Consider the following 17,767-nt stretch of genomic DNA (forward strand, 5'->3'; position numbering starts at 1 on the left):
GTACTATTTTAGCTAATTTTTATCTTTATCTACTGTATTTTTAATAAAAAGTTTTCAACTTCAGTAAAATAAATGGATCCAAATAGAACCTAATTCTTTTCTTTTGTATTTTGAATCAATTTACAGTGTCCCCAAAGTTTAAGAGATGATGGTTGGTATGGTATTTTAAACAATATCATACATATTTCCACACACCTTTTCACTTATACATATTTAAAAAAAATACAAACACCCTTACAAAGAACATCGTTAGCAAAGGCCACTTTAGTCTTCCTAACTCTGTTTCTTTTACCCTTTACACACATCTCTCTCTCTCTCTCTCTCTGGAGTGTCTCTCAAAATGTCCCAAATGGGAGAACCACAGATTCTCCAGCGGTGGAAGAACCATCTACCACACGACATCGTACTAAACATCCTGGCTAGACTACCGGTTAAATCAGTGACAAGATTCAGGTGCGTTTGCAAATTCTGGAACTCCTCAATTACCACTCCTTATTTCATCTCCACTCACCTTAATAACAGCAAAAGTAATGATGATAATGATTATGTCATACACATGCCCACGTGGGAAGATAGATGCCGCATAGCAACTTGGGAAGGAAGACCATTAGCCGATACGGTCGCTCCTTCTGACACATTAGTCTGTACGGTTGCTTTGGGTCGCACGTTTGATAGGATTTCTGAGGTTAGAATTCCCTTTGATTTTGATTCTGAGTCTGTCCAAATAGTGGGTTCGTGCAATGGCTTATTGTGCTTTGCCACTTCCGGGGGTAATGTTATATATTTGTGGAACCCCAGCATTAGAATGTTCAAGAGATTGCCTGATACTAAGCGCTTAGGTAAGTTAGACTCTTTTCAACTCGGATTTGCCTATCATTCCGAGAATGATGACTACAAGGTTGTCAGGATTTCACATTCACAATTGCGTATACATGAGATTGTGAGTGAGGTGTACACATTAAGTTCAGATTCATGGAAGAAGGTTGTAATCTCATTGACAATCGGGATTTTCTTCTGGCATCAGAATAATCATTTGCCAGCCCCATTGGTTAGTGGAGCTTTGCACTGGGTGGCAGAAAATCGCGGGGTTGGTGGTAGAGTGATTTTGTCTTTTGACGTCAATAGTGAGACATTAAGAAAACTAGCACTGCCCAAATATTCTACCCATGCCAGTCCCTGGATTGGATTATTCAAGGGGAAACTGGCTTTATCTACCTGGGAGTATAATTATGGAAATTCTGACTTCCAGTACTGCATATGGATGATGAAGGAGTATGGTGTGGTTGAGTCTTGGAATAAGCTTTTTGTTATTGGATCTTTTAAACAGAACATTCATTGGAGTGCCTTAACCAAGGATGGTTCACTTATACTCTGCTTCGTCAATCATCGAGTAGAGAGGACGGGATTTGAGTTTGTATTAATTGACACTGATACTCTGCATGAGAAGAAGGATCCTGATATCACATATCCTTCATATGTAGCTACTTTCAAGGAGAGCCTTCTTTTACTAGATGGAGCAAATGTGGTTTCCTACTAAAAAGATGGTGCTGTGCATGTAAGAATGAAGTCATTAGTAGTATGGATGAAGTCAAACCCTTGTTATTCCTTTTCCTTAAGTTTAGTATTAGGTATGATAGTATTGCAAAAAACTTCATTTTTATACCTGGTTTACATTAAACTTCATTTTTGAATATCTTTATTTTTTTGCTTCTTGAACTGTATGGTTTCAAAATCATGGATTAACTTGATTGTTATTTTTTTTTTCCTGGGTTTTGGTAGAATAATTGGCAGGGAGGTGCAAAAAGGAAGAATGAGATGGCTTCGGGCTGGCATTCTGGGTTGAAAGGTGAATTGCTGCCTATATATTTAGGTTGTATTATCAATAAGGTTCTTGAATAAATATCGGGCAGTGTGGAAGGCTGTTAACAAGTAAATGGTCGAATTTTTGGGATGCAAATGTAGCTTCTTTGCCTACATCTTATTTAAGATTCTTGTGTACTTGGGCTACACGCCTTTTTTGATTAATAAATATTTTTATTTATCAATTATCTTATATATACATACAACTCTTTTAAACTTGCCAGCGGTTAACTGTTCATATGACAAATGTGAAGGAACTGAAGTGTGTTGCTGTAAAGAAATGAGACAGAGAAAGTAGAAGAATAAGAAAAGAAATGAATGCATAGTGAGAGAGAAGGAGAAAGACGCACCAAAAATTAAGTGAAAAATAAATTCAATCTTATTCGAATGCCCCAATTTGTAGTACACTACCAATGACCCAATTGGTCTGATGTCACCTCCTTAGGTACTAAGTACCTTGAGGTTGAGGGGGAAGGGAAGCTGGGAAGTGTTCAGGTAGTAGAGTAGAGATTTCTAACCATTTCAAAAAAAAAAAAAAAAAAAAAATCTATAGTGCATTGATTTGTATTTTATACTTGAATCTGTGCGTGTATTGAAGCCAACTAATCCTGTTAGTTGTATAATCTGTTGTAACAAAACATAACAGTAAATGTAATAGACTTTCCACTAGTTCTATCAATCGTAAGTAACACAACTGTAGAAACTGTCTTCAACCAATGATACTACGACATTCGTTTAGCATTATATCATAGGGAGGGAACGATCAGTACTGCTAGGTATAAACGTTTGATGCTTTGTACGACATGCAGTTTGCTTAGTTTTATCATCGCTTGACAAAGATCGACCCAGTGAATTTGAGTGAGCTGCCATTTACTGGCCTAATTACTGCATGATCTTGTGCAACATGTCATATTGTCTCAACAACAAATAGGATGAAGTTGAAGAGACTTCTTTTGGGTGGGGTTGTTGACAAGTTCAGGTTCTTTTTATATGGTTGTAAGGATGTCCATAGTCCATGCTCCTAGTTAATCAAGAGGCTTGGATATTAGAAAAATTACCTTTATTGGCGGTATGTGGAGTCAACAATCCTAAGGTTTCATCCGATTTCACACATTGCTTTGCCGTTAACTTATGATGGGAGTAACATCACTTTTACATGTGTTATCATTGACACTATTTTTATTATGCTCCAATAATAACTCGATGTGTTAGTTCGTTGTGTTCCTAGACTTGTTGATGTTTACCTTCCTTTTATTTTATTTTCTATGGTAAGAATTGACTTCCATTTTAATTAATTTTTTTTATGACATGAGTAATAAAATATGTTTATATATATAAAAAATATAACTTAAAAAGTAGTTAATTCCAATTTTTGGATTTAATTCCTTTTGTTCTTCCTACTCACAATTTTTACTAAGGATTGGCTGGTTCTGGGGAAGAAGATTGCCACCTTTGTCAAACAATGCTGACAGTGAGGTGCAGCACCACTGGAATTTACTTAGTTTCTCTGCTAGTGTCTTGACTTGAGGCCACTACAAATGTTCATTACATGCCAAAGCCTTAAGCAAAATTTTCTTTATTGATATAAAGCCATTGCTCTGTACATTTGAAAATGATAACACAGTTTCTCATTAATTCCATCAATTACATTGCCTGGTACAGATGTTCATCACTTTATAATCTCATCAATTCTACAAAAATAGATGAGATAAGGCTCATGCACAATTAAATTAAGTGCTGCACATAATCAAGACTCGTAGCGATCAAAGATCAGAAATGACCTATGAACCTCTTTGGGAAAGTATCAGTATTAAGAGCTGCTGAAGAAGCTGAAGGAGAAGATGACCACAAAGAACTCTTTGGTGATGAAGCTAGCAAGTTTTTTGCACTAACATCTCTGTCTTCTTCATTTATTGTATCCAGCATCTTTCTTGCTTTGTGCCTGATGACACTAATATATTGTGGAGGTGCAACCTCTGTTACAAACCTTGCTAAACGTGAGTTTGCCATCAAGGAGTTAAGTTGAAGCATTAAACAATAGTGGAGAGCACTTGTATTTCTTGTAGGAAGAGGATTTGGTTGTGGATGAGCTTGAACACAAGGTATGGTTGATATTTATAGGTGCATTGCCTAAGCTTTGATTAGGCAGTAGTCCCAATCAGTTTCAACAGTTAGTGCCGCCCCTAGCTTTTGATATTGATTGCATTGGATTCAATCTTGAGGTTTGCATGACATTTCATGAAGATATGTTTTTTGATGGACCATATTTTGGTATGTGCCAATTTATCTAAAAGTATGTTTCTGGATAGGTTCAGTAGCTTCCAAATTTGTACTTTTTTGAGCTTAATCCGAAGCAGCACGTGTCAGTGAATGGTTTGGATAAGCAATGAGTGGCAGGATGAGCTGCAAGTGAGTGTACGAGGTTGGTTTGAAAGTGATGCTACCGTTGCTTTTCTTGACAACCTCTTTCCTTCTCCTCGAGGAAAAAGGGGCTAGTTGGCCGCTAGCTGATTCATTTACTGTGAACCATGATAAAAATTAAAAATTAATATACACACACACGCATTAGGGCAGCACGTGCAAGACACGTGCTTGCCGTGGAAAAAAATTTATGATTAAGGTCAATTCTAGATTTTATTTCTTTCACAAAATAAAGATATAAATCATTTGATTTTTAAAGTATATAAAGATTTATATTAATCAAAAAAGATATTAATTTTAAGAATTATATTAATTATGTCATAAAAAGTTAATATCATTTGTATAAGAATTTTGATCAACTACAAAGTTAGGATAGCTGTTTAACATATAAATATTTATTTTATTATTATAGTTTTTTAGTAACTACTTGCTAAAGACAATATATCTACTCTTTAAAAGCATCTAAGAATGATAATGAATATCATCATCTTCTAACAATAAACAATTGAGTTTTGTCAAGAATTTTTTATTTTTTATTTAAAAGGATATCAAAAGGAATGTGTCATCGAATTTTTCATTAGATAAATTATATGTTTTAAAAATTTAAACCTAGAAATCAAAGTTCTTTAGATAACAAATAAAACACCTTATATCATCATTTCAACTTTCTAAGAATTTCTACATTTTAAAACTCAATACATAAAGAAAATTTTTGGGATGCTAAAATTTAGTAAGAGTAATTTAGACATTACACAATAAAATATTTTAAGAATTATAAGATTTTATTAGAGTTTAACTGAGAGAATGACAATATGACATATTTGCTCTTTTCCAAAATATTAAGGGAAAAATTGTCTGATTGTAAAGTTTAGGGAAGAATTGTAAATTACTCTAAACATAAAGGTTGAAAAGTGTTTTTTTCCTAAGTTTTTGTTTTTGTTTTTATTTTTGTGTGTAAAACTACGTGTTTTAACTTAAAATGGTGTATAAAGAAAAATATATACAAAAAGTTAACCCAAGAAAATTGTGTGTGGAATAGTGAATTTTGGCTAAACAAAATTGATTAAACCAACAAAAAATTTCTAAAAACACAATAGAATGATGCAACATTTTCATAATACATTTATAATTTTGTTATATTATATTTTAATTTGTAAAGAATTGACAGCTCAACAGTTTTAAAAAATATTATGATGACATCAAAATGTCCTAACAATTTTCACACAAAAAAATGCTATATATCCATGATATTTTTACAACAAATTCTAAATAGTAGGTTACTACAAGTTGTTATTGGTGGGCAAAAAAGTAGTTTCATTGGTAAGTTTAAATTAGAACTAATAACAATTTACCACATTTGATTTGTTATGAAAGTGTTGTGAAAATTATTGTGGATGTAGCACTTATTTTTCACAATACTTTTATTTTTAGTTATGGTTGGTTCCAGTATGATTTTTTATTATTTTATTTTGACTTATAATAAGTTAACAACTCAATGATTGTGAAAATATTGTGCCAATTTGTGGTGTTAATATTTTATTATAATGTGAAATAGCGCAAATTGAACAAATCAAAAATAATATAGCAAAATCTATTATAGCTTTATGCGTTCACAGAAAAAGAAAAAAAGCAGCAGTCAGCAAAACAATAAAAATTGAACAAACTAAAACTACTGTAGCGAAATAAATGTAACTCATCCCATTAACTAATTTTATATATAAAAATATATATTTCACTTACAATGTAAATTTATATTGTAAACACATAAAAATTGACAAATGATGTTCACATTTGCAAAATTTGTACAATTTTTTTTTTTTGCAAATGTATATAATATTTTCCGCTTTTTGTGTGTATACAATGTAAACTTACATTACAAGTATAAGGTAAACACATAAAGATCATTAAAAACAAAAAAAAAAGCTCAAAACAAATAGGAGAACCTGAAGAAAAAAAAAAGGAAAAAGGAAAAAGACAACTCGCTAAATCAAAAATACTGTTCATAACACTTTTCATGAGCCTATTGGCTCTTTTTATGTATAGATATTCTTAATAATAGGAGGAATAGCATTTAAGTTGTAAAAGCAAGAGAGTCAAGAAGGGTTTTTATTTTATTTTTATTTTTAACCTATAGAAGCTGTTTAACCTTAAATCTATTGACTGGTTAAAAATGCTGCGATAAATATATAGATTTATGTTAATAATGTAGTAGAGGAGGGATAAAGAGAGAACTAAGAAACTCAGATTCATGAAAAGAGAAGGAGATTGGTAAATAGAAGTCATGCTAAACCATAGTAATAACAGTCAATAGAATCAATACAAAAGACTTGATTTGGACAAATTGTAAGATACACATAAGAAAGACTAAACTTATTTTTAAGACAAGACTCATTGACTAAAACCACATTTCTAAGGGGCATTAAACTTCTAAGGACTGAGCTTAATACCAAATTATTTTTATTTTACCTAAAATGCATGTTACATATTTTGTTAAAAAACTTATTGTTACTTTATCTAAAGAAATTGATTAGAAAAAATAAATTGTTGTCTCTATCAACTGAAACTTAGATGTATGTTGCATGTTGCATGTTTTGTTAAAAAAACTTATTATTATTTTATCTAATGAGATTGATAAAAATAAATAAGTTGTTGACATTATGACCAACTAAACCTTAAATGCATGTTGCATGTTTTGTTAAAGCAATTATTGTTATTTTATCTAAAATGCATGCTACATGTTTAGTTTAAAAAACTTATTGTTACTTTATCTAAAGAAATTGATAAGAAAAAATAAATTGTTGTCTTTATCAACTAAAATTTAGATGCATGTTGCATATTTTGTTAAAATACTTATTGTTATTTTATTTAAAGAAATTGATAAGAAATAAGTAGTTGTTGTCTTTATCTACTTAAACTTGGATGCATGTTGCATGTTTTGTTAAAACATTTATTGTTATTTTATCTAAAATGCATGTTGCATGTTTTGTTAAGAAACTTATTGTTAGTTTATCTAAAAAATTGATAAGAATAAATAAATTATTGTCTTTATCAACTGAAACTTAGATGCATGTTGCATGTTCTTTTAAAACACTTTTTATTATTATATTTAAAGAAATTGATAAGAGCAAATAAGTTTGTCTTTATGAACTTAAACTTGGATGCATGTTACATGTTATTTTAAAACATTTATTTTTATTTTATTTAGAATGCATGTATCATGTTTTGTTGAAACACTTATTGCTACTTTATCTAAGGAAATTTATTTTGAGAAACACTTTATTTAAAGAAATTGATAAGAATAAATAAGTTGTTATCTATACCAACTAAAACTTAGATGCATGTTACATGTTTATTGCTGCAATTTAGTGAAGCAATTTAGCACAACCTCGACTTATGAGCCAAATTTTTATTATATAATATATGATAATATGATATGATATGATGTTTAATTAGGTGATACTATCTCTAGCAATACATAACTTGACATGTACAACAGGACACAAACCATTATATTTAAAAAAAAAAAAATAAAAAAAAAGAAGAACAAGCGACATGAAGCTATAGATCACATACATACTCAAATGCATAGTATAAAATTTCTTTTTTAAATTTTAGGAAAGGATTTTTTCCGCAATAGTTTTGGAATACAAAAAGAACTTTATTATATTTTCAGAATATTTATTTAAAGTCTATTTCTTTAAAATATCAAAATTTTAATTGGTTTTCCAACTAGTGGCCCTGATGGTAAAATTTTAAATGGTTTTCCAACATTTTGCATTAGAATATGAAGTTGTGCGGGGTGATTGTAGAATAGGCTGGAGGGGAAAGGAACTGTATTAAGGGTCAGTTTGGATATCGCTTATTTTGCTGAAACTGAAAACTTATTACTGAAATTATTATAGATAAATGTAAAAGTTAGTTAAAATAGTACAAAAGAGTTCATGAATAGTACTAATAAGTGCAGTGGAATTCATGAATAGTAGCAAAAATAAGTTGATAAGTAAAATAATTTTAATTTTTAATCTCTTCCCAAACGCACTCTAAGGGCCTATTTGGATACCGCTTATTACTGAGAATTAAAAACTGAAAACACTGTAGCAAAATAATTTTTAAATGTGTGAATTGTATCATGGGACCCAGTTTTAAAGTTGTTTTCCTAAAAAAAAAAAGTACTTGTGAGTCCCATGAACAGTGCACGGGACCCACTAAAAAATGTTGGACGCACAAAATGTGCTTGACTTGCCGCTATCCAAACAAACACTAAGTGTGTGTGTTTGGCAAAAAGTATTTTTGTCAATTTATTTTACTATTCAGTTTATTTTTGCTACTATTTATATTATATTTTTTGGTACTATTTATGGGTTCTACGGTACTATTTTAGCTAATTTTTATCTTTATCTACAGTATTTTTAATAAAAAGTTTTCAACTTCAGTAAAATAAATGGATCCAAATAGAACCTAATTCTTTTCTTTTGTATTTTGAATCAATTTACAGTGTCCCCAAAGTTTAAGGGATGATGGTTGGTATGGTATTTTAAACAATATCATATATATTTCTACACACCTTTTCACTTATACATATTTTAAAAAAATACAAACACCCTTACAAAGAACATCGTTAGCAAAGGCCACTTTAGTCTTCCTAACTCTGTTTCTTTTACCCTTTACACACATCTCTCTCTCTCTCTCTCTCTGGAGTGTCTCTCAAAATGTCCCAAATGGGAGAACCACAGATTCTCCAGCGGTGGAAGAACCATCTACCACACGACATCGTACTAAACATCCTGGCTAGACTACCGGTTAAATCAGTGACAAGATTCAGGTGCGTTTGCAAATTCTGGAACTCCTCAATTACCACTCCTTATTTCATCTCCACTCACCTTAATAACAGCAAAAGTAATGATGATAATGATTATGTCATACACATGCCCACGTGGGAAGATAGATGCCACATAGCAACTTGGGAAGGAAGACCATTAGCCGATACGGTTGCTCCTTCTGACACATTAGTCTGTACGGTTGCTTTGGGTCGCACGTTTGATAGGATTTCTGAGGTTAGAATTCCCTTTGATTTTGATTCTGAGTTTGCCCAAATAGTGGGTTCGTGCAATGGCTTATTGTGCTTTGCCACTTCCGGGGGTAATGTTATATATTTGTGGAACCCCAGCATTAGAATGTTCAAGAGATTGCCTGATACTAAGCGCTTAGGTAAGTTAAGACTCTTTTCAACTCGGATTTGCCTATCATTCCGAGAATGATGACTACAAGGTTGTCAGGATTTCACATTCACAATTGCGTATACATGAGATTGTGAGTGAGGTGTACACATTAAGTTCAGATTCATGGAAGAAGGTTGTAATCTCATTGACAATCGGGATTTTCTTCTGGCATCAGAATAATTATTTGCCAGCCCCATTGGTTAGTGGAGCTTTGCACTGGGTGGCACAAAATCGCGGGGTTGGTGGTAGAGTGATTTTGTCGTTTGACGTCAATAGTGAGACATTAAGAAAACTAGCACTGCCCAAATATTCTACCCATGCCAGTCCCTGGATTGGATTATTCAAGGGGAAACTGGCTTTATCTACCTGGGAGTATAATTATGGAAATTCTGACTTCCGGTACTGCATATGGATGATGGAGGAATATGGTGTGGTTGAGTCTTGGAATAAGCTTTTTGTTATTGGATCATTTAAACAGAACATTCATTGGAGTGCCTTTACCATGTATGGTTCACTTATACTCTGCTTCGTCAATCATCGAGTAGAGAGGACGGGATTTGAGTTTGTATTAATTGACACTGAAACTCTGCATGAGAAGAAGGATCCTGATATCAGATATCCTTCATATGTAGCTACTTTCAAGGAGAGCCTTCTTTTACTAGATGGAGCAAATGTGGTTTCCTACTAAACAGATGGTGCTGTGCATATAAGAATGAAGTCATTAGTGGTATGGATGAAGTTAAACCCTTGTTATTCCTTTTCCTTAAGTTTAGTATTAGGTAAGATAGTATTGCAAAAAGCTTCATTTTTATCCCTGGTTTACATTAAACTTCATTTGTGAATATCTTTAATTTTTGTTTCTTGAACTGTATGGTTTCAAAATCATGGATTAACTTGATTATTATTATTATTTTTTCTGTGTTTTGGTAGAATAATTGGCAGAGAGGTGCAAAAAGGAAGAATGAGATGGCTTAGGGCTGGCATTCTGGGTTGAAAGGTGAATTGCTGCCTATATATTTAGGTTGTATTACCAATAAGGTTCTTGAATAAATATCAGGCAGTGTGGAAGGCTGTTAACAAGTATATGGTCGAATTTTTGGGATGCAAATGTAGCTTCTTTGCCTACATCTTATTTAAGATTCTTGTGTACTTGGGCTACACGCCTTTTTTGATTAATAAATATTGTTATTTATCAATTATCTTATATATACATATAACTCTTTTAAACTTGCCAGATGTAACTGTTCATATGACAAATGTGAAGGAACTGAAGTGTGCTGCAGTAAAGAAATGAGTCACAGAAAGTAGAAGAATAAGAAAAGAAATGAATGCATAGTGAGAGAGAAGGAGAAAGACGCAGCAAAAATTAAGTGAAAAATAAATTTAATCTTATTCGAATGCCCCAATTTGTAGTACACTACCAATGACCCAATTGGTCTGATGTCACCTCCTTAGGTACTAAGTATCTTGAGGTTGAGGGGGAAGGGAAGCTGGGAAGAGTTCAGGTAGTGGAGTAGAGATTTCTAATCATTTCATAAAAAAAAAAAAAAAAAAAATCTGTAGTGCATTGATATGTATTTTATACTTGAATCTGTGCGTGTATTGAAGCCAACTAATCCTGTTAGTTGTATAAGCTGTTGTAAGTGGCGGAGCGACATGTTAGGGTGGCCCCCCCCAAATTTTTGAAATTTTTTTTTTACCATAGAGAAATATTTAATATTTTAATAATTAGCCCTAAAAAATGGGACTCCCCCCCCCCCCCCCCCCCCCCGGCGCCCCCCGCCCCCCAACTATTTGAGTTGGTCCAATAATGTTCTTAAAAAAAATTGTCCAATTTGTCTGGTAGTTATAGAGAACGTATTGTTTCTCAAATTCATTTTTTATGGTAAAATGTGTTCTCGTATTTTTAAGGTTTTGGATCATTTATGTCTTTGAACACTTCATTAATTCAATTTAAATTTTTTTACTCATAATGGCAGACAATTTGGTAACTTATATTAAAAATGAAAATTGTAAGAATTTCACTATGGAAGATGGTGAAAGATTGTGAGAGTGCCTTTTCCGTAACACTTAGGCCCAAGGATTCCGGGCCGAATAGTTGTAGTTTGGTGGACCGGGCTTTGATTCACCGCAGCTAACGGGCTGTTTAAAAATCAAATGGTGCACAAGGCATGCTTCCTACAATACATATAAACTGACAAACAAGGATATTTGTATTGAACAACAAATCAAAACAACAAAGTAAATACAGAGAACACAATAATAAAAGCACAAAGTAACGTTTAGGGATCCTTAAATCAGTGGAAAGTCTTTCATTGAATTTTCTTTATTATGATTACAGTATGCTCACTAAGACGTGATACAAGGTTCAAGCAAGTTCAAAAATTACAGTCTTAAATGGCTATCCTAACCTTTAAGACTTGCAAAATTTGATTATTTTTGAATCCGAGTATGTGCTATAATGGCTTTTTTCTAGGATACGGGGAAGTAGTTTTTACTAGTTTTCTCTAAGTTTTCTCCTCTTGACAGAATTTTATCAATAGTTCTCCCATTTCCAAATTCTCTGCCCTTCTTCGCAATCCCTCCACCCTTTTTATAGTGATATTCTGGAGTCCCAGGGGAACCATCGGTTCTCCTGTTTTGTCCTTTGGTCACCAGAGCATGTATTGTGCCCATCGCTCAGCAGGTTCAGTTTCCCTGTTCTTCATCCTTTCCTTCCTTTTAGTTTTGTTTCTTTGAAAGTCTATGGTTGGCTACCTATTTCGGAACATGCTGAGGTCACGCCTTTCTCGATCCAACTTTTGGGCAGTTCTTCTTCTTTATCTTTTTTCTCAGTCGAGCGGAATCCCATTCTGCCGATTTGAAAGTCTTCCGCTGCTATTCCCTTTTTTATACTTCTTCATTCTGGTTCCCCAAGGCACTTCCCACTTGCGCCATGAGAGGTCGCTGATTCTTTCCTCTTTTCTTGCTGGGTCGTCTGGTGCTTAAGAAGGACGTGGCTTCTCCTTTATTTCTTATGTTTCTTTTTATCTGTTTTTTCTTTCAAACTATCTTAATCTTTTGTTGGCTATGCTTACACGCTTAGGGGGATCCGAGCTTTTTGGTGGTCTCTGAGGATCCCGGCTCAGCTTTCTTTTTCAATCCTCTGACATGGGCTTCTTTTCCTTTTCTTTTTTCTTTTCTCATAAGCCTTTGGGCTTCCCCCTTTTTTCCTTCTTGATGCTTTTTTGGCCTTCAAGCCTCTTGGGCTTACCATTTCTTCTCTTTTTCATAGCCCCTTTGCACTTATTTCTTTGGGCTTGGGTACTGTGATTTTTTAGACCTCAACAAAGATTATTTTAATTATATGAAACATTTAATTTTAAGGATTTATTATGAAAGATACTAATTTTTTGTGTGTGTATAGATACATGTGTTTGTGTATGTGTATAAAAATTTGTATAGACTAATAAATTAGCAACACAAATCGGCCCTCTCAAACAAAAATTTCTGGCTCCGCCCCTGGTTGTAACAATACATAACAGTAAGTGTAATAGACTTTCTACTAATTCTATCAATCGTAAGTAACACAACTGTAGAAACTGTCTTCAACCAATGATACTACGACATTCGTTTAGCATTATATCATAGGGAGGGAACGATCAGTTGCACTGCTAGGTATAAACGTTTGATGCTTTGTACGACATGTAGTTTGCTTAGTTTTATCATCGCTTGACAAAGATCGACCCAGTGAATTTGAGTGAGCTGCCATTTACTGGCCTAATGACTGCATGATCTTGTGCTACATGTCATATTGTCTCAACAACAAATAGGATGAAGTTGAAGAGAGACTTCTTTTGGGTGGGGTTGTTGACAAGTTCAGGTGCCTTTTATATGGTTGTAAGGATGTCCATAGTCTATGCTCCTAGTTAATCAAGAGGCTTGGATATTAGAAAAATTACCCTTATTGGCGGTATGTGGAATCAACAATCCTAAGGTTTCACCCGATTTCACACATTGTTTTGTCATTAACTTATGATGGGAGCAACATCATTTTTACATGTGTTATCATTGACACTATTTTTATTATGCACCAATAATAACTTGATGTATTAGTTCAGTGTGTTCCTAGACTTGATGTGGAATACCTTCCTTTTATTTTATTTTATTTTTTATGGTAAGAATTGACTTCCATTTTAATTAATTTTTTTATGACATAAGTAATAAAATATGTTTATATATATAAAAAATATAACTTAAAAAGTAGTTAATTCCAATTTTTGGATTTAATTCCTTTTGTTCTTCCTACTCACAATTTTTACTAAGGATTGGCTGGTTCTGGGGAAGAAGATTGCCACCTTTGTCAAACAATGCTGACAGTGAGGTGCAGCACCACTGGAATTTACCTAGTTTCTTTGCTAGTGTCTTGACTTGAGGCCACTACAAATGTTCATTACATGCCAAAGCCTTAAGCAAAATTTTCTTTATTGATATAAAACCATTGCTCTGTACATTTGAAAATGATAACACAGTTTCTCATTAATTCCATCAATTACATTGCCTGGTACAGATGTTCGTCACTTTATAATCTCATAAATTCTACAAAAATAGATGAGATAAGGCTCATGCACAATTATGTGCTGTCAAGACACAATTATGTGCTCAGTCTTCAAGACTCGTAGCAATCAAAGATCAGAAATGACCTGTGAACCTCTTTGGGAAAGTATCAGCATTAAGAGCTGCTGAAGAAGCTGAAGGAGAAGAAGATGATGACCACAAAGAACTCTTTGGTGATGAAGCTAGCAAGTTTTTTGCACTAACATCTCTGTCTTCTTCATTTATTGTATCCAGCATCTTTCTTGCTTTGTGCCTGATGACACTAATATATTGTGGAGGTGCAACCTCTGTTACAAACCTTGCTAAACGTGAGTTTGCCATCAAGGAGTTAAATTGAAGCATTAAACAAAAGTGGAGAGTACTTGTATTTCTTGTAGGAAGAGGATTTGATTGTGGATGAGCTTGAACACAAGGTATGGTTGATATTTATAGGTGCAATGCCTAAGCTTTGATTAGTCAGTAGTCCCAATCAGTTTCAACAGTTAGTGCCGCCCTTCGCTTTTGATATTGATTGCATAATTTGCATTGGATTCAATCTTGATGTTTGCGTGACATTTCAAGAAGATAAGTTTTTTGATGGACCATATTTTGGTATATGCCAATTTATCTAAAAGTATTTTTCTGGATAAACAATGAGTGGCAGGATGAGCTGCAAGTGGGTGTACCAGGTTGTTTGGAAAGTGATGCTACCATGGCTTTTCTTGACCTCTTTCCTCCTCCTCAGGGAAATGGGGCTAGTTAGCCGCTAACTGACTCATTTACTGTGAACCATGATATAATATATATATATATATATATATATATTCTTAATAATAGGAGGAATAGCACTGAAGTTATAAGAGCAAGAGAGTCAAGAAGGGTTTTTATTTTTTATTTTTTATTTTTAACCTGTAGAAGCTGTTTAACCTTAAATCTATTGACTGGTTAAAAATGCTGTGATATGAATATATAGATTTATGTTAATAATGTAGTAGAGCAGGGATAAAGAGAGAACTAAGAAATTCAGATTCATGAAAAGAGAAGGTAAATAGAAGTCATGCTAAGCCGCTTACTAATTACAATCAATAGAATCAATACAAAAGACTTGATTTGGACAAATTGTGAGATACACATAAGAAAGACTGTACTTATTTTTTAAGACAAGACTCATTGACTAAAACCACATTTCTAAGCAGCTTTAAACTTCTAAGGACTGAGCTTAATCCCAAATTACATAGCCCACTATGACTATACATCAATTTTCTTTAAAGGAAGCATTAATTTGTTGGGTCACTCTTAGACATGGCAAAACGGGTCAGAATTTTCTAACCCGACTTGAAAAATACTCGACCCGAACCCAATTTTTTTTGACCCGAAACCAAAACGGGTTGATCCGTGACCCGACTTGTGTTTTTTGCAGGTCAACCTGACCTGACCCACAGCCCAACTAGAACCGAACCATTTTTTAAAATTTGTTTTGAAAATAAATAAATAAAATTTAGACAATATTGGTTTAATTGTTTGTTGTAAGCTTTAAGGAAACAATTGAGACATTTACATAAATGCATGTAAATTAGTTAAAAGATGAATGGTAAACATTTTGTAATAAGTAAAAATTTTTAGATATCAAATAGCAAAGTACATGCCAAGATAATCTGATTACAGTAGAGTTAAAAACATAGATTTAAAATTGTAGACATATATGAGAAACATTTACAAGTGTGAAGATAGTGAAGCCAAAGTATCAAATTAGCATAAATTATGAATTCTTAAACTTATTTTTTAACAATTTATGTCCAAAATAAACGGTTTTTCAAAATAAATTATGATATTTTCTAGAGTGTGTGTTGCTTAACAATGATATGATATTCATAAAAGAGATCATGTATAAATAAGTAAACAATCAAACTTTAATATATATTTCAAATTGAAATAGAGTGCCAACCACAATTTATAATAGATTATAAAATCAATTTTCAAAATTGTAAATTTTTTATATTTTTTTATTCTTTATAAAATGAGTTATCTAATAAGTCATTTGTAATTTTGTTTTATATTTTGGGATGTTGATATTGTGTAGAAATAAAACTTGTGTATTTGTTTTATTTATCTTTGTGTTATTTTGTTTTAAATAGCAATGTTAGGATTTGTATAATTTTAAAATTTTTGAATAGGCATTAATAAGTTTAACTTGTGTATTTGTTTTACTTATTTTTGTGTTATTTTGTTTTAGATAGCAATGTTAGGATTTGTATAATTTTAAAATTTTTGAATAGGTATTAATAAGTTTAATTGAGTTCATTCTTGATATAAGTGGTGAATTCAAAGTAATCCATTTTACATTAAGTAATTTGTTGTATGACTTTTCAAATGGCAAATATATGTTGTTTTCTTTATAAAATAAAAAAAAAATTCATGTGAAAAATACGGGTCAACGTGACCTGACCGGACCCGCAACCCGAACCCATTTTTAATCTGTTTAAAATGACCCGTTTTTTTACCCGTAACCCATTTGACCTGTAACCCGATTGACCCAATCCAAATCCAACCTGCCTCGCCCCGCCCCACCCATTTTGCCATGTCCAGTCACTCAAGGCTATAGATCCTGTTCTAAATAGTTTTATCTTAGTTATACTAGTTAATCCCCTTCCCTCTACCCCTGTTTGTGTGAGTTTATTGTCAAAAGTACAACATTTTAGGCCAGAGCTTTCTTTATATAAAAATATGCTTTTGTTAGTGAGTGCGGAGCAAGTCAAAGTATATTTAATACTTCATTAAATGATTCTTTGATTATATATATTTCTTCTAAAATGTAAAAGCAAATTGTGCACGTATATCTAAGAAAACACATACAATCATAAGCTTGAGAGCACTGTTTTAAACAATAGCTACCAATTTATTCATGAGGACAACAGATACAATAATGGGTGATTTAAACCCTTTATATCTTTATTGAAAATACTAGTTAAACTACAAGGTTTTTATCAAAAACTCGCTCTCTTATCTACAAACATTTTCCTCTTATCCACGCATGAATCGTCCAAAAACAGCAAATGTTGTGGTCCACATACTTCGCAAGTTTATTTCTTCACATGGTAGCTGGCCCGGGGCACCAGGAAGGAATAGACACAAATACTTCACTGCCATAGTTATAGGATAGACAAAGAGTAACGTATTCGTATTCGTATTTAGTATTTACTAGTACTACTTAGGGTATTATTTAAGAATGTGATTTTATGTTGTTGTATAGTATGAGACTCTATCTATTGTCTTAAGATTATTTGTAAATTGAGGGCAAGATTGGGTCTAGTGCTCTTATATATTGGATCCGTTGAAATTTGAACACGTGAAAAATAATTATTGTCCAAAATAGATATTTCAACAGGACTAGCGCTAAGCCGGTCATTCAATTAAACTAATAAACTTTATAGATAAATATCTTTTAAATTTAATATGTAATTATATATCTGTTGCCAACTAATTTTTCACACAAAGACATGAACCCATGAACGAAGCACAAGAATCAATGAGTTTGGGCCTTAAGAGAAGAGAATGCAAATTCATATCGGGGCACAAGCATAATCCAGCTTATTGGAATAAAGAAGATAAAGAAGTAGGGAAGACTAAAAGAATTGTTTTTGACAAAATGCCTTTGGATGAGGCAATTAATGAATGGTCTTTCGCAAGACAAC

The 17,767-nt window shown here is 32.8% G+C and overlaps 2 protein-coding genes across 2 annotated transcripts; both read left to right on the plus strand.

Annotated features, from left to right (window-relative positions):
• The first annotated feature begins 232 nt into the window (after positions 1-232).
• Positions 233-1,999, plus strand: LOC126722488 (F-box/kelch-repeat protein At3g06240-like). The gene is made up of 2 exons (XM_050425646.1): positions 233-1,576; positions 1,780-1,999. The coding sequence occupies exon 1, from the start codon at positions 341-343 to the stop codon at positions 1,535-1,537; it is 1,197 nt and encodes a 398-aa protein (XP_050281603.1). The 5' UTR covers positions 233-340; the 3' UTR covers positions 1,538-1,576; positions 1,780-1,999.
• A 7,000-nt stretch (positions 2,000-8,999) lies between these two features.
• On the plus strand, positions 9,000-10,624 carry LOC126722020 (putative F-box protein At3g16210). The gene is made up of 3 exons (XM_050425158.1): positions 9,000-9,381; positions 9,500-10,227; positions 10,431-10,624. The coding sequence occupies exons 1-2, from the start codon at positions 9,000-9,002 to the stop codon at positions 10,186-10,188; spliced, it is 1,071 nt and encodes a 356-aa protein (XP_050281115.1). The 3' UTR covers positions 10,189-10,227; positions 10,431-10,624.
• Positions 10,625-17,767: the final 7,143 nt, after the last annotated feature.

The sequence above is a fragment of the Quercus robur genome, chromosome 4, assembly GCF_932294415.1.
Source record: "Quercus robur chromosome 4, dhQueRobu3.1, whole genome shotgun sequence".
NCBI lineage: Eukaryota > Viridiplantae > Streptophyta > Magnoliopsida > Fagales > Fagaceae > Quercus > Quercus robur.

Bases quoted from the DNA above. Each gene is read 5' to 3' on its own strand.
- LOC126722488 (XM_050425646.1), top strand. From the start codon at position 341: ATGTCCCAAATGGGAGAACCACAGATTCTCCAGCGGTGGAAGAACCAT.
- LOC126722020 (XM_050425158.1), top strand. From the start codon at position 9,000: ATGGGAGAACCACAGATTCTCCAGCGGTGGAAGAACCATCTACCACAC. The intron at 9,382-9,499 runs GTTCGTGCAATG...AGGTAAGTTAAG, and splicing joins TGAGTTTGCCCAAATAGTGG to ACTCTTTTCAACTCGGATTT.